Source organism: Colobus angolensis, unplaced genomic scaffold (assembly GCF_000951035.1).
Source record: "Colobus angolensis palliatus isolate OR3802 unplaced genomic scaffold, Cang.pa_1.0 Scaffold57, whole genome shotgun sequence".
Classification (NCBI taxonomy): Eukaryota; Metazoa; Chordata; class Mammalia; order Primates; family Cercopithecidae; genus Colobus; species Colobus angolensis.
The window spans coordinates 5,671,610-5,694,731 of record NW_012119265.1 but is presented as its reverse complement, the minus strand read 5'-3'; the positions used below and the strand labels follow the sequence as shown (position 1 = coordinate 5,694,731).

Sequence of the window (23,122 nt, the reverse complement as noted above, 5' to 3'; positions counted from 1 at the left end):
CTTAGTGTATTTGGTAAACATTTATACAATCAAGATTCCAAATGGCTCCGTTACCATTAACTTATCAACATAAGTGAAATGTTAAGCTTTATTTGAGTTTAAGAGAGATCAAATAACTTACAGGGAATGATATTTTCTTCTTTCTAAAGGAAAGTTTTCACTGCTGATTATCTATGATTAAGCTAGAATAACAAGTTAAAGTCCTGGTCAGGCAGTTATTCTTTTTTCTTTGTTACTTGGGATAATTTTGAACATAGAACCTTATGCCATGATAATGCTTTGCAGAAAATGAGTTTATGAGTAGGACTGACCTTAATTTAAAAATCATATTTCAAATCCTAAATTTATATGCACTATCCCTTTAAACTATCATGCTCTTTTTTGAGGAGTTAGCAGATTTTCTAAGCTTTTCCTTAGAAGACTCATTAAAAAACAGAACCCAAGATATTATCAAATTGAGTATTAATCTTTAATGCATATTTTTTTCTAATCTGTAAAAAGACATGAATGAAGTTTTGAGGTTCGTGAGATTTCATCTTTTCTTGACTGGTCAGTTAAAGTCCAACTTGACAATGAACTGCTCTGAAAACATAATATGACATATAATTGCAGAAGTAAGTAGAGAATAAAGATGATGATTAGATGGTTTCTGAAGAAATCAAGAGAATGGTAAGAAAGTGAGAGTGACAGCTTTAAGGAGATATATACTACATGTGACTAAAATAAGCTTAAATGATACTCTCTACCCACAGAGTGCCTTTTGAATTTTTACCAGATTTCATTCATTAATTTTAACATAATAAGACACAGAAAGAGCAGTATTAGATCTAAATTACCTTTAAATATTTAGCTGCAGACATTAAACGATTACAAAACACTATGATCATCTTCTGAAGCTATTCCACACATCTTAATGTGGCTACTGACATCCTAAGCAAAATGTCATTGTGGCAGATTAACAAGCTTACTTAAAAACTAACTCTAGAACAGAGATTACATACCTTAAGTAGAAAAGTAGAATTATGCAGATTCTTTATTAGTCAATAGGATAGTTCTGATTAAGAAGAACAGGTTACTACTTAAACACTTTTCCTTTGTCTCTGTTGGCTGTTTTTTGAAGAGATGTAGTTGTTTCTAACATGACCTCTGGTATTCTGCAACAACACCTTATACTAGGAGCTTAGTACTTAGATTTGGAAGAGAAAATAGTTTTTATATTGCACATCATCTACAACCCTGAATCTCTGAACTGAAAAGGAGCCTGACCCTTTATCCAACGCTTGGTACAGAAAAGGGCTATACTTGATTAGCAATGTCTGCCACAGAAACACTAAGAAACAAGTGTGGCAGGGTGACCCAGGACTAGTCTAAAATGAGCCCAAGTGAATCATTACTTTTCTATGTTCTGAATTATACTGGCATAAAATCAAAGGTTAACAAAATTGGAGACATTAGCTTTTAAAACATCCTTTCAAGTTCTATCAGACTACAAACACTAAATAAGACTACTTTTACAATTAAATCATTCAGGGATTTTTCACTCACAGGTTATATGCATCCACATTAAAAATATAGGATTATGATTTCCTTCAAACTGTTATCATTATATAATCCCATTTAAACATGAGACTATTACAGTAATAATGATCCATATGTTACTGGAGCAGGGGCTTTAGAATTCCAGATGTAATAATCAGAAGAAATTAGTTTCCGGTCTAAAGAAAAGAAAAAGAAATTAGTGATAAGACTATTTTATCTTAGCAAAAATTCAACAAGAGCAAAGTCATGATTTTTTGAAATTGTGGAATGCAGTTATTTCAAGGCAATACTTTGACATATTCATTTTAATTTGATATTATCAAGACTTTATTATAACTTTTACCATTTTACAAATATGGACTCATTAAATATTTGAACAATCCATCTTTGACCTTACATGAAATATCTCTCATTTATGCCAAATCTGCCAATTTTATCTTCACATTTTCTCTAAAATCTTTTTCATATGGACCATTACTCTGACTGTAAAAACATTAAAATTTTTTCATTGGTTTCTCTTCTATAACGTTATCACGATGGCCCTGATTCTGGGTCTTGCTATTCTTTACCCAAAATGTCAGAGATATAAATTAACACCCAACTTCCTAGCAACATTCTAAACGGTTTGCTTCACTGATTTCTTATTATAGTTCTGATCAATTTAAGCCTTTTTAAAAATAGCTTTGAAACCCTACAAAAATGGCAACCTATTTGAACTGAAGTTTTCTGATACGTAAAGAGATAATAATGTTCATTTGGAGTTACATATGTAAATTCTTTATATATATATAATTAAATATCTGATTAAATATAATTAAATATCCAGTTCAGCCTTTTCTACCTTTCTTCTTCATGCCCTTCTTCATAAATGAAAAGAATATAGATTATATTGTCTTTTTTGTTCTCTTCAAAGTACTCAAACCCAGTAACAATGAGAGGCAAGACAGCATACTGTTAAGTGGACAGGTTCCAGAGCGAGAATGCTTGAGTATCTGACTCCCAGTTCTGCCATTTGCTAGCTATGGGACCCTAATCTCTCAGTTCCATCAGTGTCCTCATCTGTAAAATGGAGATAACAACACTTACATAGGGTGCTGTGATGATTAATGAGATAATATACATAAAACACTTAGAACTTTGCCTGGCATATAGTAAGCAATAAATATTAGCCATTATTATTTAAATTACTATTAGCCATTATTATTTAAATTTATTGTTAAATTAATTAAATTAGCCATTATTATTTAAAGTATTATTATTACTATTTTTAAACTAAGTTGTATATTTTGAAAATAGATTTTATTGTCAAGATGATGGCAAAATAAAGTTTTACATAATTGCACAAACTGGCAGTCACATTCTGAAACTAACAGAGGAAGAAAAGATGGGTCGTAATATTAATTTTAAATGAGTTCTTTCATTCAACATATTTTGTATTAAGAAGTAGGTATATTCCCATCCTGTATTATGCTCTCTGGAAATTACTGTAGTATGTTTAGTTAACATAAATAAATTAAAATATTTTCCCATAGACAATCTAAAATACTGGTCTGTTTGCTTTTAGTCTCCCATATATACAACAAAAAAATGATGTAAGAGAAAACACAGGGCAAGCCTAGGGAAGTAAAGAACACTGGTTTACTCTGGTTATACTACATAGAAGTTATATTGTCATGCACAGTAGTTGCTTACAATTCTGTAGTTCTAAGTTCTCTAATTCTCCTGAAATGTCCATGGAGAGTCCTTTAGTCTTCTTCTTGTTTTAGGAACCCTAATCCTTAGTTTAAGAAATATTAATCTAACTATAATAAAAAAAAGTGTGTAAATTGGGATCATTCTTGTCCACATATATAACAGCTTTATTCTCCTTGAGGCAAAAAGGTTTTGCTTAAGTTTAGGTAACTCTGCCTCATTTTAGCTACTATTCTATGTTACATATTTCTATTTGATCTGAATTAAATAATTTTGATTCGTTTATAAATTGTTTTTTGTCTCATTATATTTTCAAATGTTTTGTGTGTGTGTGTACACACATATAGATCTATACTTTACCAACCATTAAACATACTGAAATCAGGAAACGTCTTTTTTATTGTCTTCCTATTGATAGAATAGAGAAGGTGCTAAATAACGCTTATTGATTGCAACATTTGCTAAAGATATTTAAAAGTTTTAAATAAGAACCATCTCTAGTATCTACTAAATCCATACTATATGCTAAGTATCATACTGAGTCAATATAATCTTATTTAAACCTCATAACAAGCCTGAGGCAAATCGCACTATTATTTCCATTTTATAGAGAAGAAAATTAAAACTTCAAGAAGTTCACTAATTTACCCAAAGTTATACAGCTAATGAAATGGCTGAGCCAGGTTTAAGTCCTGTCTGTTCAACACCACAGTTTCTGTGAACCATCTCTGAATAAAATAACCAGAGAAAAACAAATCAAATTTTATACTGAAGTTCACCTCTATCCCAATCTTTGCTCATCCAGACCACTTTATAAACAAGAAGGCAGAGGGCAGTGTAAAGTATACAAACAGTTATGTGGGGTAGGATCAGTCCAGAATTTTATAAATTGGGATTATTCTATAATCTCTAAGTTCTGTTACATTCAAATTTTACCTTAGGTAATAACTGCAAACACCATTTTAGTTCCCTTAAGTTAGTTTGAATCTGTATAACTTACATGCACTTATTTTTGGTTTTCCTGATGCAAAAACTTGAACTGAATGCTGATCTGCGTAACACCCAGTGAGTGTGTAATCTAAGATCCTAAAATGAAGCTAGAAAGAAGAGAGAAATGTAACAAATTAAGGTGATTATTTGGTAAAAAGGATGGTTACATTTTTTCCCTTGACCCAGTTTTAGGGAATTTATTTTACACAGTTGACAAAATAAAATAAAAAGTCTAATACAGAAGTTTTAAACTTGAATTGTGGGTGTGTGCATGTGTGTGTGCACACATATGTACATAGAAACACACAATTTTTTTTCCCTTTGCCTTAGGGCCATTTCTTTGTAAGGCTGTCATTATGAAGTACTTAACACACAATATGCACTTCACTAACAGCTCTAATCCATACTGCAAGGTATGCTGAGTGAACTGAGGTTCAAAGATGGAAGCAACTGGTATCCCAGCACATAAGCAGCAGAGCTGGCATTTGAACTCAGATCACACCGACTCCAAATGCTGGTGCTGTCTCCCACTGTGCTGCTGTCTTGTAGGCCGTATTTTCTCTTCTATCCCTAGGGCTATGTGGTTATGATATATTCTAGATCACAAGTCTTTTACAGGCAAGAAAGTATAAACCTTCTAGCAAAATATAATGTAATTATGAAAACAGAAACATCAGTTTATCTTGTGTTTAGGGGGAATGAGCTGTACGACTTAATTTTCCAGAAGAGTGAAATTTAACTTTTACAGAACTAAGCTTAGGAATTACCTTTTCCCTTACCTAGAAAAGCTTTCTAAAATATACTCCATAATTCCTGGATTTCATCGACAATGTGGGGCTATCACTACAAATGCCAACTATTACACTGTGCTGTAAGAGAGTGAATCATTAGTACCTTCTCTGAAAACATAGCACACTCTGTTGTCCAGGTTGCAGTACAGTGGCCAGGATGCCCCTAAGTTACAATGACATTCACATGACCTATGAAAAAAATCTACATTTCATGGAGCTCCAGTTCTCCTTTGCTGTGATTCTCCTCATCTCTGCTGCTAAATGCTCCAGATTTTTGCAGCATCCTGATATCTTTTTATATATTTTTTCTCCTATCTCTATTCCCAGAAAATTTCTCCCATTTCCTAACTTTCTCTATTAATTACCAAACTAACTGATCACATGCATAATATGTGATTTAGAATGTAATTTTCAGATCTTCTCAGCAATTTTTTTTTTCCTGTTGCAACTCAAATTATCTCTGATAATAAAGGGCTTTTGCTTGTTTTTTTGGTACAATTCTCAATGCTGGTATAATTCTCAATACAACATTAAGTATAGTTATAAGTTATGACCAGACTGATATCCATATAACTGAAATCTGTAAAACATACTTAGATCATTCAGTCAACAAAAATATGTGCTACATGCTTTCAATGTGAATATAAATGGTTGGTGATAGGAATGAATAGAAAAATCGTAATTCCTACCCTTGAAGGACATACAATGTGTGGTAACATTCCACATTTTTTTCCGAAAGGTATCTGAAGTAGGAATTTTTATAATAATCCTTGAAACAAAGCTTCTGGACACAAGTGAAGCCAAGATAGAAGAAATGAATTATCACCAGTATACTTCTGACTTCACTACCACTTCCCCTAATTGCCTGTATTTCTCTTGATTTCTTTAATACATTTTATTTAGGTTTTCTTGTTACCTTTCTAATCACTCCTTCAATTCCCTCACTTGTTCTTCTGAATCTCCCTGTATTATTTTATCTTTTTCTGTTATTTCCACTGCCTCAACCATTTCTTCTCTGTGGATAATTCCTAAATGCTTATATACAGCTGAGCCTTCTCTTACGAATCAAGCTTTAGATTTTTAGCTACCCACCGAACATTTACAATGGGCTATATTGCTATTACCAGCCAAAAATATGATATGAAACCCATTTCTTCCCATTTTTCTCCATATCAATAATTTAGGTATATTCATCCATTCAGCAAATATTTATGTGCTAGGTCCTGGACTAGATATTTGGAATAAAACAATGAACGAATGAGATTCACATGTCTCTACCCTCTTAAAAAGCGTCAAGTTTGGTTTAAGTTCCTTTTTTTTTTGAACAATACTACCTTTGAACACCATTTCTTGTCTCTGTATTTAATTAGTAGTCGAGGCTTTACTTTCATCACAGCTTTTACAGCAGTCCCTTCATTTTTCTCCCTTCTTCCTTCTTTTCTCTTTCTGTTGACACTACACTAACTCAGCATTATTAACTTATTATAATATTACCCTTTCATATGGAATATTAATATGTTATAGAATGGCTTGTCTCTAGTTTTTTTACTCACCTTCCTTACATCCATTCCAGATTAACATTCATAAAGTATCACTTGTGAAAGACTACTCCCCTACTTAAAAAAGTACACCATCAACCAAAGTAATAAAAGTCAGATTCAAACACTCCATAATCTTAATCTAAATTATATATGCAGTCTCATATAGTACTACTATTTTTAGCACTGGTTTCTAAGCATGCCTTGTTTATCCTTCTTTACTCTTCTAAGTAACTTCTTTATCTAAACAATTGTTAGTCAGTCTTCAAGTCTTCATATTCATGCATATCTAGGCCTCAGAGTTTGGCTTAAACTTCACCTCCCCCGTAAAGCTTTCCACAATAACTTCAGCTGTAGCACCTTTTTCTTGAAATATCAAAGCTGTTAGCACTGATAAATTGTTGATGTGCAACACTGAAAAATTCCTGGAGGGCAAGGACTACATCTTCTATTTTTTGAACACAAATCTCAATTTTTTTTTTTTTTTTTTGAGACAGTCTTACTCTATCACCCAGGTCGGAATGCAGTGGCATTATCATGACTCACCGCAGCCTTGAACTCCCCAGGCTTAGGTGATTCTCCTGAACCTCCCAAAAAGCTGTGACTAAAGGTGTGCACCACCATGCCTAGCTGATTTTTCTATTTTTTGTAGAGGTGGGGTCTCACCATGCTGGCCAGGCTGGTCTTGAAATCCTGGGGTCAAGCGATTCACCTGCCTTGGCCTCCCAAAGTGCTGGGATTACAGGTGGGAGTCACCATGCCTGGCCCAAATCTCAAATTTGATAACCAATAGCTGAGTAGAATTAGACTGAGTTGGGGTATTTAGGTTAGCTGGTTCCCTTTAAAAAAACACAAAAAACCCTTGTTTAAAAGAGATCTGGTTGCATTCTGTTGTCCAGGTTGCAGTGCAGTGGCACAATTTAGCTCACTGTAACCTTGAACTCCTGGGCTTGAGTGATCCTCCCACCTCAGTCTCCCCAGTAGCTGGGACTACAGATACCCTGCCTCTATGCCTGGCTTTTTAAAATGTTCAAGTATTAAGTGAAATAGAAGTGACTAATACTAAACAACAACAAAAAATCAAAAATCCAAAAGAGAACTTATCCCAGACAAAAAGAATAGAATTCTAAAACAATTGGTAGAAAACATTAAAAATCAACTAGAAATACGCAATTTATAAACAAAGGAGGCCAGGCGTGGTGGCTCAAGCCTGTAATCCCAGCACTTTGGGAGGCCGAGACGGGCGGATCACGAGGTCAGAAGATCGAGACCATCCTGGCTAACACGGTGAAACCCCGTCTCTACTAAAAAAAATACAAAAAACTAGCCAGGTGAGGTGGTGGGTGCCTGTAGTCCCAGCTGCTCAGGAGGCTGAGACAGGAGAATGGCGTAAACCCAGGAGGCGGAGCTTGCAGTGAGCTGAGATCCGGCCACCGCACTCCAGCCTGGGCAACGGAGCGAGACTCTGTTCCCCCCAAAAAAGAAAAAACAAAACAAAAAAACAAAGGAAGGGCTCCACTGTAGTAAGCCATATAAATATGTTTACCTTTAAATATGCTGTTTCTCCAATACAAATTGGGTCAAATGGCTGCTTCTCATGGCTCTTGGCTCCAAAAGTTACAGTTCCAGAAAGACTAATTTCCATTGATTTTGGGAACTTCTGGCCTAAAACACAAATATACCAATCAACTATTCTAAATCAAGTAGATTCTACAGTAAATGAAAAGAAAAAAGAAATCAATAAACAAAACTTGCTCACCAATAATCCAGATCAATAAGCTTTTCTCTCGAAATACTTCGAGCTGGCCAAAACTAGTTTTGTATTCCAAATGTGTAATTGGACCTCTTTAAAAAGAAAGGGACAAAATAGAAACAGATCACAGATATAACAGTTTTGAGATCTAAGTCAAACTTGGCCACTGTTACTTAATACAAGGACAGCATAAAAGCAGATCTGTATTCAAGTTTGCAGAATAGAAAAAATAATGAATATTAAATCTTGAAAAACAACAAAACACACATAAACATTTTTGGTGATGATGTGTATTTCATTATTAGTCCTTAAGACAACTATGAAATCATACAAAATGTATTAATACAGTCACATGGGTTGCTATAACATTAAGACTATGATTTTACTACATATGTAGATATACTTTGACAAAAAACTGTGCTGCAGAATAAATTTAAAAGTAGAACTGATAATAAAGTAATATTATAATTGGCTAATTCACCAGGTTGTTGACAGTTTGGTTTGACTTGTATACGGAAAAATTGCTAGAAATAAATCCAGTAGAAAAATAATTCCTGAGGAAGCTACATTGGTTTAAGTGTATAATTTACTAGTAAGTTTTACTAGAAGGGTAAAGGCACATTTAAAGGGAAACAGATTATTTTTATGACTATATCATGAAAATCAGCATTCATTTGAATAGAATAAAATTATTCAGACCTTAAAAATAAGGTAAAAGAGAAAGACAATTTAGTGTGGAGCAGTGGGAATGTATTAAGACAGAAATTATGGCAATACAGATTTTATTCCTACCTATTGTAAAAAGGTATATGAGCTTCACAGAATTCAAAATTATTTTTTACACTTTCATGAAGTTTTAAATTAATGGTTATTCTTAGTTGTACTTCTTCCTCCTTCATTTGATAAAATCCCAAAATTGGTGGGACAGGGACCTAAAAAGAAACATAAATGTCTATATAATTCTCAGGTTAATGGGTCTAAAACACCAAAAGTAACTGAGAAGAGTTACTTTTAATGACTTAGAGATTCCAAGTTGTTTTAGTAACAGCAATGATGAATCTATATTCGTTATAAGGATAGGGATTCTTCTCTCTTTCTGTTTTCAGAGATGAGAAAAGTGCTTTACAAAGGTGTACAATGCATTCTTGTTCCTATACTTGCTCATCCAGGCTCCCCGTCTCCATGTTCTCTGACCTGCAGCATACGGTATCCAGTAGGCGTGCAGCAGGCACTGCCAATCTGCCCACAGCTCTGTTGCTCCAATTGAATCCCGTGAGTTCTCCAATCCCCTTGTTCAGCAGTAACTTACTTGGTTGGTCATCAATAACTGACTGAAGGAAACAACTTGTAGGCTGGGGTGAGCCAACCATTACTTCTGGTACATGTGAAGTAAGACACAGAAAGACTACTTATACAGTGCAAGCCCTAGAGCTGTAAGGTCATGTGTAAGCAGAGAAAAACAGCTGAAAGAGGAGACTGAGAAGCAGACATGTGACAGACAAGGTGGACCTTGAGTACAGGCTGATATTAATTTTCTGGTTCCAGTCCTAGTAAGAACTGTGTCTGCTTCTTTTCTTATTCTTAAATGGCAATGAGACTGCCTATTGCATTCTCAAAATAAATTCGCTCTACTTAAGCTAGCTTGAGTAGGTTTTTCTAACCTACTCATCCACAACTAGGACAAGAGATAAATGGTGTAGTAGAAAAGAGGTTTGGGAGTCTGAAAAATTGGGGTTCAAATCCAGGCAGTGCCAATTATCAACTATAGACCTGGTGCAAGTCATTTCACTTCTTTGTGACTCTCCTGAGCTGTAAAATGGGGATAATATCTAATTAAAGGTTGTTACCAGTACTACAGTACTAGAGAAAATACATGTAACATGCTTAGGACAATGTCTAACACACAAGCAGTTATTCAATAAATAAATAGATATGAAAAATAATATATATTTGTAATTCAGGTTGCCTGCGATGAGGGGTATTTTATTATGTTCATGGTTAAAACCACTACTAAATCATACCAAAATCTATCCCATGACCGTGAACATTTTTAGGGAACATTAAAAAAAAAAATTCAATTATTTTAAAAGCTATTTACAAGTAGTTACCAACACCAAAGATAAGAGGCATCTCATTCAAAGAAGTGAATCTTTTTTTTTTTTTTTTTTTTTTGAGATGGAGTCTTGCTCTGTCGCCCAGGCTGGAGTGCACTGGTGCAATCTTGGCTCACTGCAACCTCCGCCACCTCGGTTCAAGCGATTCTCCTGCCTCGGCCGCCCAAGTAGGTGGGACTACAGGCACACGACACCATGCCTGGCTAACTTTTTGTATTTTTAGTAGAGACAAGGTTTCACCATGTTGGCAGGCTGGCCTTGAACTCCTGACCTCAAGTGATCCACCCACCTCAGCCTCCCAAAGTGCTGGGATTACAGGCATGAGCCACGGTGCCTGGCCTAAATCTTCATCTTCATTCATCAATTATTGTCTGATAAATAGAACTTTTTCTAAGTTCTCATACCAAGAGTATGAATCATTTACTTATCAATAGTGTTTATGAATATAAAGATCAGCAAACTCTCAACTATTCTAGGGTTGTTTACCTGGGAAGTGTAGTAGCATAAGTTGAATGACTCTAAAGGTGGAGTGAATGGAAATTTGTAAGGCCCACTAAATGCAGAGTCATCCATTGCATCAATACTACTAGAAGTCAGAATTGCAGAGTCAAGAGAAGTTACACAAGGATGAACTAGAATATCTTGAAGTGGAGATCCATTGGTAGGGAGATTCAAGCTGATGGTAACATTTGGCATGATTCCTTCCAAATCACACTGAAATGCAAACAGAAAGATTATCACCAAAATCTCAGAAGCAAATGTCTGTTTCAGGCTTCTCAAAAATTATCAAAGTCATTTTCCCCAATTAACTCACTTTTCTCTAGGTATTGTTCTCTTTGCTTTCTGTGTTCTTATTAATGGTTTTATCATGTTCTTACACACCCAAGCCAGAGACCAGGAGGGCCCTCATAGACTCCACTGCTTATCTCTAAAGCTCTTACAAAGATAATTTAAATCTGCTGAATTTTCTCCATTCCTGTTGAACCACATTAATACGGGCCCTTACAATTTCTGCCACAGCCCACTAAATATTTCTGGACTTGTTTTCCTATAATCAGTCCTCTAATCCTCCATCCTCCTAGCTCTCCATGCCAGAGCTATCTTAATGAAACATAATTTTTATTATACTTTTTCCATGCTCAAATCCTTTCAGTGATTCTACTTCAATTCTGAATTACTTGTAAAGCCTTTCATTGTTTGGCTCTTATCTACCTCCTTTTTATTTTCCTTCAACTTTTAAGTTTTGGGGTACATGTGCAGGATGTGCAGGTTAGTTACCTAGGTAAACGTGTACCATGGTGTTTTGTTGCACAGATCATCCCATCACCTAGGTATTAAGCCCAGCATCCATTTGCTGTTCTTCCTGATGCTCTCCCTCCCCTAACCTCCCCAACTGACAGGCCCCAGTGTGGTCGTTCCCCCACCGTGACCGTGTGGTCTCGTCATTCAGCTCCCACTTATAAGTGACAACATGTGGTGTTTGGTTTTCTGTTCCTGCATTAGTTTGCTGAGAATAATGATTTCTAGCTCCATCCATGTCCGTGCAAAGGACATGATCTCGTTCCTTTTTATGGCTGCACAGTATTCCATGGTGTATATGTACCACATTTTCTTTATTCAGTCTATCATTGATAGGCACTTATGTTGATTCCATGTCTTTACTATTGCGAATAGTGCTGCAATGAACATACGTGTGTATGTATCTTCATAGCAGAATGATTTATGTTTCTTTGGGTATATACCCAATAATGGAATAGCTGGGTCAAATGGTATTTCTGCCTCAATGTCTTCGAGGAATTGCCACAGTCTTCCACAATGGTTAAACTAATTTACACTCTTACCAACACCGTAAAAGTGTTCCTTTTTCTCTGCAATCTTGTGAGACCTGTTGTTTTTTAACTTTTTAATAATAGCCATTCTGACTGGTGTTGGATGGTATCTCATTGTGGTTTTGATTTGCATTTCTCAAATGATCAGTGATGTTGAGCTTTTTTTCATGTTTGTTGGCTGCATGTAGGTCTTCTTTTGGCAAGTGTCTGTACATGCCTTTTGCCCACTTTTTAATGGGGTTGTTTTTTAATCTACCTCCTTAATAATTTTCTACCCTGCAACTTACATGTAGTCATATTGGATTCTTGCATTTTCCTAAATAAACCATACTGTCTTATACCTCCAAATGCACCTTTGCATGTGCTACTCCTTCCCAGCTGCAATGTTTTCTCCCTGTAAATGCTTTCATTCTTCATGTCTTAGCTCATTTGATGCTCTCTGTGAAGTCTTACACTCTGTATCACCTCTACAGCCTACCTTTGCTATGTAGAGAAGCCCAGGATCTTCTTCCCTATGTAGTCTCAGTTAGTTTGCCAATGAGAGGTACTCATGAGAGATTCACAAGGGAAAAGAGAAAAGGAAGTAACTTTTCTTGAAAGTTCCCTGAAGCCAGATAGGTCAGCTTCTCAAACCTGTCCTTGAACTCCTACTTCAAGGCCAAAGTGGCCAGATGCCACACTTCTGTGGACCTTTCCTTGAATTTCCTCTGTGAGGTCATTAACAGACAGACATGGCAGTTTCTCAGACTTCTTTGTGAACTTTTGATTTGACTATCTCCTCAGTGACTGTTTCTGAAAGGCTATAGCTAGAGGATCAAAGACTTATTTCCTCAGTGCTTCTTGAATAAGCCCTAATTTCTATGTTAAACATCTTTACTCCCATAAATCTTATAGTGGCTTCTTCTGGCCCAACCAGACTGACATACTTTACTTGTGTTTGTGTAGGTAGTCAGGGTCTTTGTACCTCTCTCTTGAAATTCACCTCTATTAAAGCCTGGATCAAACTGACCAACTGAGCCCCATAAGAATTATTGGTATCTTCTGTTTCATGAGAACTACACAATATTTTAAGAGTTAGTGAACTCTGAAAGCGTAACACTTAGCTCCTAATGCACTATCATATACATAGATTGCACCATGCATTAACTGTCCACTATCTACAGGTATCTGGTCCATTTCTCTTTTCAAGCTTTAAATTCTTTGAAACAAGAATCGTTACATTTTTCTTAGTATCTCTAGTGCCTGACACATTTCTATGCATAGAAAACAGTAATAAAAAATGTTTGCTGAGTGGCTATCTTTTTCTAATTATAAACCTACTTTTGTTTTCAATTTCTAATATGAAATGTTTCACTTTTAATGTTTTATCTACTATTTGACACGTGTGGGAATTCATTACGTATCTGCTATACAATGTAAGTACTTAGCAGGCAGGCATTATGAAGAGTACTACATATAATTAGTGCCTTTATAAGGTTTGTCAGTGACAATTACAATAATGTCAGTCACATTAAAAATAAATATGCCATATAATCTTACTTTAAAACTTAAAAAAAAATTTTAGGGTTTTAACTTTCAAACCATCTGCTATTTTCTATATGTGAACTAATAAGAACAAATGAAAAGTAGTTTTGTTTTTGATAGATATTTATGGAGACAAAATAAGCAAACATCAATAGTAAATACCATTATAATTTAATAATATTCAGTTTATACTTAGTAAATTAATCTCTTAACATTTGTAAAGGGTCAGAGAAATATCAGCCATCATGGAACCCGCCAATGAATCTATCTGGGCACTTAAAATGCCAGATCATCAGTTATTTACTATAGGATGAGAACATCCATTCTAGAAGGAATTGGTGTACTACCCTTTAAACCAATCTGGCATATGTAAACCCAACTTTAGCAATAAAAGTTATTAAAGAAAAAAAAAGGCACCTAAGAGTTTATCTCATTTTAAAAATGAGAAAAGATTCACAAAATTGTGTAACTTTCTAAAGACATACAGAAAATTAGTGGAAGAATGAGGTCTAGAACTTTGGACCACTGGCCTTTGGCTCTGGTTTTCTACCAGAGTAGGATAAAATGAAGATGATTATTTCCATTTACAATGGGCTTCACAATAAAATTCCTTTAAACAGTAAGTTTCGGAAGTACTTAAAGAATGTCTGGCTAACAGTTATATTATGTACATACAACCTTAAAGAAACATTTAGCATGTAGGTTAAGGTATACCCCCTTTTTTTTCCCTTAAGAACATTCTTTAAATAAGAAAATTGCCCATCATGATAATCTGTATCAGGACTAAGAGTAGGAACCAATCTGAAATTCTCCTAAGAGTAAACTGCAGTCAGCCTATCAATGAACAGAGACATTAAATACCATGGTATTAATTAGCATTATATAATAAATAACATATTCCCTATTTATTGCTACAGAATGGAAAAAAAACAGAATTGGTGAATTTTTCTATTTTATTTTTTTTAAGACAGAGTCTACCTCTGTCACCCAGGCTGTAGTGCAGTGGCACAAGCTTGGCTCACTGCAGCCTCTGCCTCCTAGGTTCAAGCGATTCTCATGCCTCAGCCTCCTGAGTAGCTGGGATTATAGGCGTGCTCCATCACGCCTGGCTAATTTTTGTATTTTCAGTAGAGAAAGGGTTTCGCCATGTTGGTCAGGCTGGTCTCAAACTCCTGACCTCAAATGATTTGCCTGCCCTGGCCTCCCAAAGTGCTGGGTTATAGGAGTGAGCCACTGCGCCGGGCCCTATTTTTCTATTTTCATTTCATTGAACTTATGAGAAAAAAGATTCAACTACTTGAAAACTTAAGAATGACATACTCCATGAACACCTCAATTTTGGAGCCATTTACAATAGTTATTTCTAAGAAAGTGAGTAACTGGAGTGTATTTTTGACCACGATAGATATGAGTTTAAAATAGGCACAAAAACTTTTACATAACTTTAACGTTAAATAGGATAAAAAAAAAAAGATAGACCCAATATTTCTGTCAGGACTGTTCTAATTCTCTGCTCTTGAACTCTAGTTTTATCTATCAGATCTATACACAGCCACACATTAAATTTGACATATAAAAAATATACATAACTGCAGGGAATAAAGGAAGAAAGAAAAATAAAGAAACGAGAATACTATTAATATAAACTTGTAGAAAGTTTATGTGGAGGATTTTATTTTCAATCATTATTCAACATGGCATTAATCACCACTAACTGTATTGTTATTTCCATTGTCTTCTCCTATTTTCTATTTCTACAGAGAACCCAGTATTAATATAATGACTTATTTAAATAAGAGTCCTTCAATATAATTTTAGATATGTCAGAGATGTCAATTTCACCCCCTAAAGAAAATGGAAAATAGGAGTGGTGACTTTAAAGTATGTTCTGAAGTTATTTGATGTTATTCTTTTCATAGGTGGAGCTTAATTCCATGCCCCTTGAATATGGACCACTTAATGACCTGCTTCTACTGAACAGAAAGTAGTGGAAGTGTAACCTCCCAGGCTAGGTAATAAAAATAATCGCTTCTGCCTGGCTGTCTGTCTCTCTCTCTCCTCTCTCTCTCTCAGATCATCTGGTCTGAGGGAAGCCAGTCACCAAGTGTGAGGACACTTAAGCAGCCAGTTGAGAAGTCCATGTGGAAAGGAACTAAGGCCTTCCTCCAATAACTAGGACCAACTTGTTAGCCATGTGAGTGAGTCATCTTGCAAGTAGATCTTCCAGCCTCAGTCAGACCTTCAGATGCCTATAGTCTCAACTGAAAACCTGACTGCAACTTCATGAGTGACTCTACACTGAAAGTTCCCAGTCTAGAGTTTCCCCACAGAAACTATGAAAATAATAAATGTCTATTTTGGGGACAATGAGACAATTCTTTACACAGCCACAGATAACTAATTGGTAAGGAATACAAAAAGACAACATAAAATTTTACATGACTCTCCCATTTAACAACTGCTGCCTAAGATGAAAATAAAAAATGTTATTTAAAACACAACTAGCAAATTTAACTTTCTCCATATGTTAAATAAAACAATAAAGCAAATACCAGAGAAAAATCTCACCTTGCAAGTCACTGTTCCAACAACTTGCCATGTATCTGCTATACCCTGTTTATCATACTGCATGGATTTTACCTTTTCAGTGATAGAAATAGAAACTTGTGGTTTTCCTTTGTACATCCCAGTTTTCCAAGCTGGCTGTTTTTGTGGCTGAGTCACAGATGCAAAATTGGTATTATCTAATGAATTCTGTAAGTTGGCATCTAATAAAGTGCCAAATGGACAAGCCTGCAGAAGCAAGTCAGGCAACTGGCTCAATTTTGTATTTAGCTCAGAGTCATTTTTTTGACCTGAATAAAGAAAATCCTGTATCCCAAAAAGAAATTCAAAGCCTTGTGAAACTCCACTAACACTAATTAATGGCGGACGAGGGGACAGAGTTTGTTCAACTAGTGGAACACAAGCATATATAATGTCATTCTTCAGAAAAGCAACAACTGGCCAGAGTTCTTCACCTCCTATCAAGAGTCCATAAATGGATGTTTTATTGATGCGTGAACAGCCATCACGACTCTCAACAAAGTCTTTATCATCATCCAATAATCTAAGTTCAAAGAGCAGTGCTTTAAGAAAGGGACCATCTTCGGGAATAGGCACATAACTTGCTCCATTGAAGACTCTGGCTCGTTTTTCAACAGTTGGATACCGCCTGCATTATGGAAACAGAAACATTATAAGTGATTCTTCCAAGTAAAACCAAGATGAAAGAATTTTTTAAAAACTCCCAAATATAAGGCAAACAGTAACAATAATAAAATACATGAGAAACAAATACATACACACAACCACAAATGCCAACAACCAAAAAATTATAATGCCCATTAAGTTACTATTAGAATAACTTCCATATTTGGTATATAATTCGTTATTGAAAATGCTTAATTCAATTTAGTTACTTAGTTTAGGTAGAGTACATGATTCTAATTCAAAATCCTTGTCTCTCAGCCACTCAGATATCATCTTGGTCAGCAAGGAGAATATACTTGAACCATTTCAGGCATCTATAAGAACTTTTTTTTCTTCTGATTCTGTCTTAATAGCTACAGCAGGACTAACAAAGTGGTTCAATTTAACCCTCCACAATTTTGGATTCATTACTTGAGATGGTACAATTTTAAAAGGAATGTTCTATTCTACTCAACCTATAGTGAATGACAGGTACCCTGAGTCTTCTTGCCAATCCCTACAAAAACAAGGAAGATCATTTTAGTAATAATGGTTTATCTCTATGGCCCTGGAAGATACTTTTAGGTAATAAAAAAGAATAAAATCAGAATGTTTTTGCATGTGCTGAGTTGAACAGTAAGCAGTTACTAATTTATCTTTTCTTTGGTTGGAAACAGAAGATGTTTTTGCTTATTTACAGAAATCTGTTAGATCACAGTTTCTCAGTTCCAAAATATGTACTTTTCCTCATTCCTTCTATCTCCACTCCAAAGTCCAGAACAATGTCATTTATCAGCTGTTAACTTTTGAGTAAATCACTTAACTTCCCTTAGCCTATCTTCTTGTTTGTAAATAAAAGGGTGGCAACAAATCAGCAGTTTTTACCAAGAGTCAAAAACATACCTGGCTAAAACAGTTTTTGCTAAAAAATATTGATGTTTACTAATATTTTAAAAAAATATAAGAATGTATTCAAAGTTATCTATATGTAGGCTGGGTGCAATGGCTCACCCAGCACTTCGGGAGGCTGAGGTGGGCAGATCACTTGAGGGCAGGAGTTTGAGACCAGCCTGGCTAACATGGTGAAACCCTGTCTTTACTAGAAATACACAAATTAGCTGGGTGTGGTGGTGCATGCCTGTGATCCCAGCTACTTGGGAGGCTGAGGCAGGAGAATCTTGAACCCGGGAGGTGGAGGTTGCAGTGAGCTGAGCCGAGATCTTGCCACTGCACTCCAGCCTGGGCAACAGAGTGAGACTCCATCTCAAAAAAACAAAAACAAAAACAAAAAAAAAAACCACAAAACAAACAAAAAAACCCACCAACCAACCAAAAAAACCCAAAAGCAGTTACCCATGTGTAGGTAAATCTCACTTACATTCTGATGCATTTTCTTGATTGAGAAAGGGGAAGAATCAGGTAGCACACCAGTAATGACATGGCATAGCAGGTTAATGCCATTTATTTATCTAAATCTCTGCATATGAATAGTAGAGCTCTCTGGACTAAACTGTAGTCCAATCTCTTATTATCTAATTTTCTAGAGGATAATTAAAGTTCTTAAGTATAAAAACTTCACAACTGACTGTGAAGATAAGTTAATCTGGGACCTTATACAATGTCTCAATATGTGTTCAATGAATATTTTGTTGGATGACTCAATCTATCATTTCTAATTTATTATATGCTTTTTCTAAAACAGGATTCAAAGCTTAAATGGGTCTACCAACTATGGGATATGATACTGACCTAAGCTAGATATAACTGGATGCTATTATTATCTGGAAAGGAAACCTTTAAACCAGAATCTTAACCAAGTTTTGTTATGGGAAATAAGTACTTAGATAGAGAAAATATCATTTGCCTTCTTAAATCTTAAATATTGGCCACTTATTGACACTTATAACATGTCAGTGCATATCTGTGTAGCTCTAACACCTGCCCCAAGAGGTTAGAAAACTGAAAATATAATAAAATTTAACTAAGTCATTCAATGATACAGAATTAAATTATTTGAACCCAACTTGCTACCTCCATAAATGTATTGAAAAGCCCATCCAGACCTATCTGACTTTTTATTCTGAAATAATATCCTGAGCATAATTAAAAGTCATTCTGAAAACTAGGATTTAAGAAACTTATTTTTTTAAGCAGTAAAAAGTTTACCTCTATGAGATATTAAGGTAAGCTACAAAAGCAACAGATATGTTATTGGCACAAGAAAGACAAAGTACTAGAACTGAGACAAACCAACATTTATATGAGGAGACATAACTAACATTACCAATAGCCTCACAAATTAATGAAGACATGACATACTGCTTAAAAGATGGTGTCAGAAAAACTGATCCACAGTACAGAGAAAAACGAAATGGGATTCCTACTTAACGCCATATCCAAAGATGGACTACATATGGGTTAAAGACCTAAATGCAACAGATGAAATTATAAAGTTAAGAGAAGATACTGTAGGAAGATATTTTTGGGAAATATGGTAAGAAAAAACTTCAACAAATTCCCAAAAGCGACTACTTCGATTGCATCAAAATTAGTGATTTCTGTTTAATCAAGGGAAACATAAAGTTAATTGACAATGGTAAAATTAAAGAAAATATCAGTACTTTCTAAAAATGACATAGGACTAATATCAAGAATATAAAACAAACTCCTACAAATTCAGAGGAAAAAATAAGCAACTTTGAAAGAAAAAAAGACATGTACAGGCAATTCACAGTAAAGGAAACTTAAAGGACTAACAATCATTATTACACACAGAAATGCAAACAAAAATAAGATGCCCTTTACTGGCAAAAATTAAATGTTAGGAAAGAATGGAGATATAGGAACTCCTCCTTGCTGCTGGTGAGTGCGTAGGTGGGTGAAAGTGCAGATTATTTGGCAGTCTTTAGTCAAAATCGGCATAGACATGCCCCATGGACCAATTTGAGGATGCACACTTTGGCAGTGTTCTTTGGAGGCAAATTTGGGAGAGGTCGTCACTAGGGAAAGGGGATAGGTAAAATGTGTAGGATGTGAACCACGGAGTACTACAGAGCAAGAAAAAACAATGGCCTAGATTTGCACTGTCCAACACAGTAGAACTACCCACATGTGGCTATTTAAACTTAAATAAAAATTAACATTATCCAAAAGTAACAATTGAGTTCCTCAGTTATGCTAGCTGCAGTTCAAAAGCTCAATAGGTACTTGTGGCTAGTGGCTACAGTACTAGCCAGTACGAATTAAGAACATTTCTCCTTTCCATCATCATAAAGAATTCTACTGGGCAAGGTGCCTTAGATGAACACAAAGTATCATGGATGTTTCTTTAAAATAGTGCTGAGAAATCTGACAAATGTAACATTAGGAAGTGAAGTCTAAAGCACATTTAATTATGTAATTTGAAAAATGCATACAATGAAAAAGGGTAACATCCAAGACGTAAGAGCTACCTGTCAAGGGGAGGGGAACGGCAGTTAGAAATAGGTAACCAAAGGGAATATGTAACCAAAGTAAAATGAAAGATACTTTGGATGGACTGATGCTCCTGATAAAGTATGTACTAAATAATATATATAATCTCCTGTATTTGAGGTCCAACAACAAATGTTGGGGTTAGTGTCAGCCAGAAATCCTGCGGGGAAATGGTAAACTCCAACTCTGATGCCCTCAGGAACAAAAACTGTTTAGGTTGCAAAGAAGGAATTTTTCATATCCTCATTGCCAACCAATTTTCATTTAAAATTACAATCATTTTTTTTTCTGCCTCGATCTCAATTCTACTATGGTGCTACTTCACTATAAGCTTTCTTCAGGGAAGAACGAATTGTGACAAAAAAGAACTATCAATGGCCAGAGAAAAAAAGGTGAACAGATCCAGTCGATTGCCACCAACATTTTACAATGAGTTACTGTATAATTCTCTTAACAGAGCTATTTTGATTACACATGGCAAATTCTAAAAGTCGGACCAGATCAACTTAATACAATATATGAAAAAGTGAATTAATTATTTTGTTTCTATTTTCTCCAACAATTAGGAACTGTAAACAGATGATTTCTACCAATGACACAAATTCACAGGATAAAAATAAAAGTCTGGGTCGGGCACGGTGGCTCTCGCCTGTAATCCCAGCACTTTGGGAGGCCGAGGCGGGTGGATCACGAGGTCAGGAGATTGAGACCATCCTGGCTAACATGGCGAAACTCCGTCTCTACTAAAAATACAAAAAATTAACTGGGCGTGGTGGCGGGCGCCTGTAGTCCCAGCTACTCAGGAGGCTGAGGCAGGAGAAAGGCGTGAACCCAGGAGGCGGAGCTTGCAGTGAGCCGAGATCGCGCCACTGCACTCCAGTCTGGGGGACAGAGCGAGACTCCGTTTCGGAAAAATAGCAATAATAACAACAAAAAAAAGTCTGATGTAACTTAGCATGGATTTTTCAGTAGAATAAAATGTTCCTGAATGATTTTGTCAATGCATGTTGAAAAATCTGAAACATGTTTAGTGCTCAGTAAATTTTCTACGTTTCCCTTAGTCATCTCCATTGTAAACCTAAGCAGACGGAGGTCATTTTAAAATCCAATACTAACACTAAACATACACCGTAATACTTAGTATGTACGAGTCATCAACTCAATTCTCATAACACTGTAAGGTAGGACTATTAAAATCTCCATTTAACAGACGAAACAGAGGTCTGTTAACTGGCTAGCCCAAGGTCACGCAGCTATTCGTGGCAAACCTGGGCCACGAAGCACCACAAAACTATGCTACTTCATCGATCAGGATTCAGATTTGCATTTACCTGGAGAATCTCACGGTGCCACAAAGTGGAGTTCCCGGTTCGTGACTTATGAGCCACACTGCCCGCTGCGCCATGGTAAGTCAGTAAAGCATTAGCTCATCTTACAATTAAGGTCGCCACCGAGGAACACTGCAGACCGGCTTTCTCAGACGGACTCTTACCAGAAGCCCCGAGGCTCATCTTGCGCCACAAACCGGGCGCGCTCAGCAGAGAGGTTATTTTTAGGTGAGGTGACTAACACTTCTGAGTCGCTCTAGCCCAATACACACCACAAAAAGTTCTAAGAACCCCAACCTATAACGTTGAGAAATTTACCTATCCCTTGCAGCTGCGGTATTTTCTTCCTCTAAATTCCACTTCCGGAATGGTGGCCCGCAAGGATCAAAGTTCCTCATATACCGTAGCGTCGAGCCTCTTTTCGGATCGCCCGCCGCTCGTTTTCTTCGCTGGCCCCTCCCGACAACCTCCGGGGCGCGCGCAGTTCCACTTCCGGCGTATGAGGCGGTGACAATGGGAGCAGCGCGGGTGGCGCCGGGAGGCAGCTGACAGGCGTTTGCGGCTTCGCTTCATGGCAGCTCTCCCGCCCCGCCTGGGATCTGTGGGGAGTGGAGGAGCCCGCGGCGGCCCGGAGCCAGGGTTGGCGAGCCGAGCGGAGACCTGTGCGCCGCGCCTCTGAGGCGCAGCATGTGAAGCGAAGACGGCATCCAGTTCGGGGCGAGCCTCTCAGCCGGCCGGGATGGCTACCACGGCCGAGCTCTTCGAGGTGGGCCCCGGCGGCTCTTCAGGGAGTGGGAGCCTCGGGGTTTGCAGGCAGCTAGGTGGGCGGGCCGAGGAGCGGGCGTTTGCTGGCTACCCAGGAGGAGCACTCGGGAGAGAGATGCGAAACTGAAGGGTTGGGGTGGCAGCTCCGTGTTAGCGCGGGCGGAGCGTGAAATGGGGGAGGGGTGCTTGGGGCCGAGGTGGGTTGGGCGACCGGTCGGCCGAGAGGGGAAGCCGGGTGCCCCAAGGGAGGAGGGTTGGTTTTCTCTGTGGGGGCAAGAAGGGGAGTCTGGAAGGTTCGGGTGTTGGAAGATGTCTACTCGGGATGAGTAGTGGGAAGGGCTGACTCAGGACGAGGAAAGAGAGCCAGGAGCCTTAGGTTGGGCGAGTCTTGTCGCTGGGATTCTTGCGGGAATAATAGCAGGAAGCCACTTAAGATCGTGACTCTTGGGGGCTTCTCGTTTTGAATAATTATTCCATTAGTAAGGCTGCAGGTGGCATTCATAGGCCTGCCAGTTTAACCTTACATTTGAAAAGGCTGGGACAATTTTTTTTTT

At 36.8% G+C, this 23,122-nt stretch overlaps 2 protein-coding genes across 5 annotated transcripts in view; one reads left to right on the top strand and one right to left on the bottom strand.

The window, feature by feature from the left end:
* Positions 1-445: 445 nt before the first annotated feature.
* On the bottom strand, positions 446-22,735 carry AP5M1 (adaptor-related protein complex 5, mu 1 subunit). Of its 2 annotated transcripts, none has more exons than XM_011961869.1 (8): positions 22,122-22,735; positions 16,339-16,984; positions 10,904-11,131; positions 9,096-9,235; positions 8,310-8,395; positions 8,097-8,215; positions 4,232-4,328; positions 446-1,715 (listed from the first exon to the last, which is right to left on the bottom strand). In XM_011961869.1, the coding sequence occupies exons 1-8, from the start codon at positions 22,199-22,201 to the stop codon at positions 1,633-1,635; spliced, it is 1,479 nt and encodes a 492-aa protein (XP_011817259.1). In that variant the 5' UTR covers positions 22,202-22,735; the 3' UTR covers positions 446-1,632. The 2 variants fall into 2 exon arrangements, with proteins under 2 accessions (XP_011817259.1, XP_011817260.1); XM_011961870.1 differs by having other exon boundaries at positions 21,807-22,695.
* The window catches only part of EXOC5 (exocyst complex component 5), a 64,463-nt gene continuing 63,523 nt past the window's right edge, over positions 22,183-23,122 (top strand). For 2 of the 3 annotated variants that reach the window (XM_011961871.1, XM_011961874.1), the window contains exon 1: positions 22,183-22,569. In XM_011961871.1, the coding sequence (XP_011817261.1) occupies positions 22,543-22,569 (27 nt within the window). In that variant the 5' untranslated portion in view covers positions 22,183-22,542. The remainder of the gene's footprint in view (positions 22,570-23,122) is intronic. The other variant, XM_011961873.1, reaches the window with a different exon arrangement.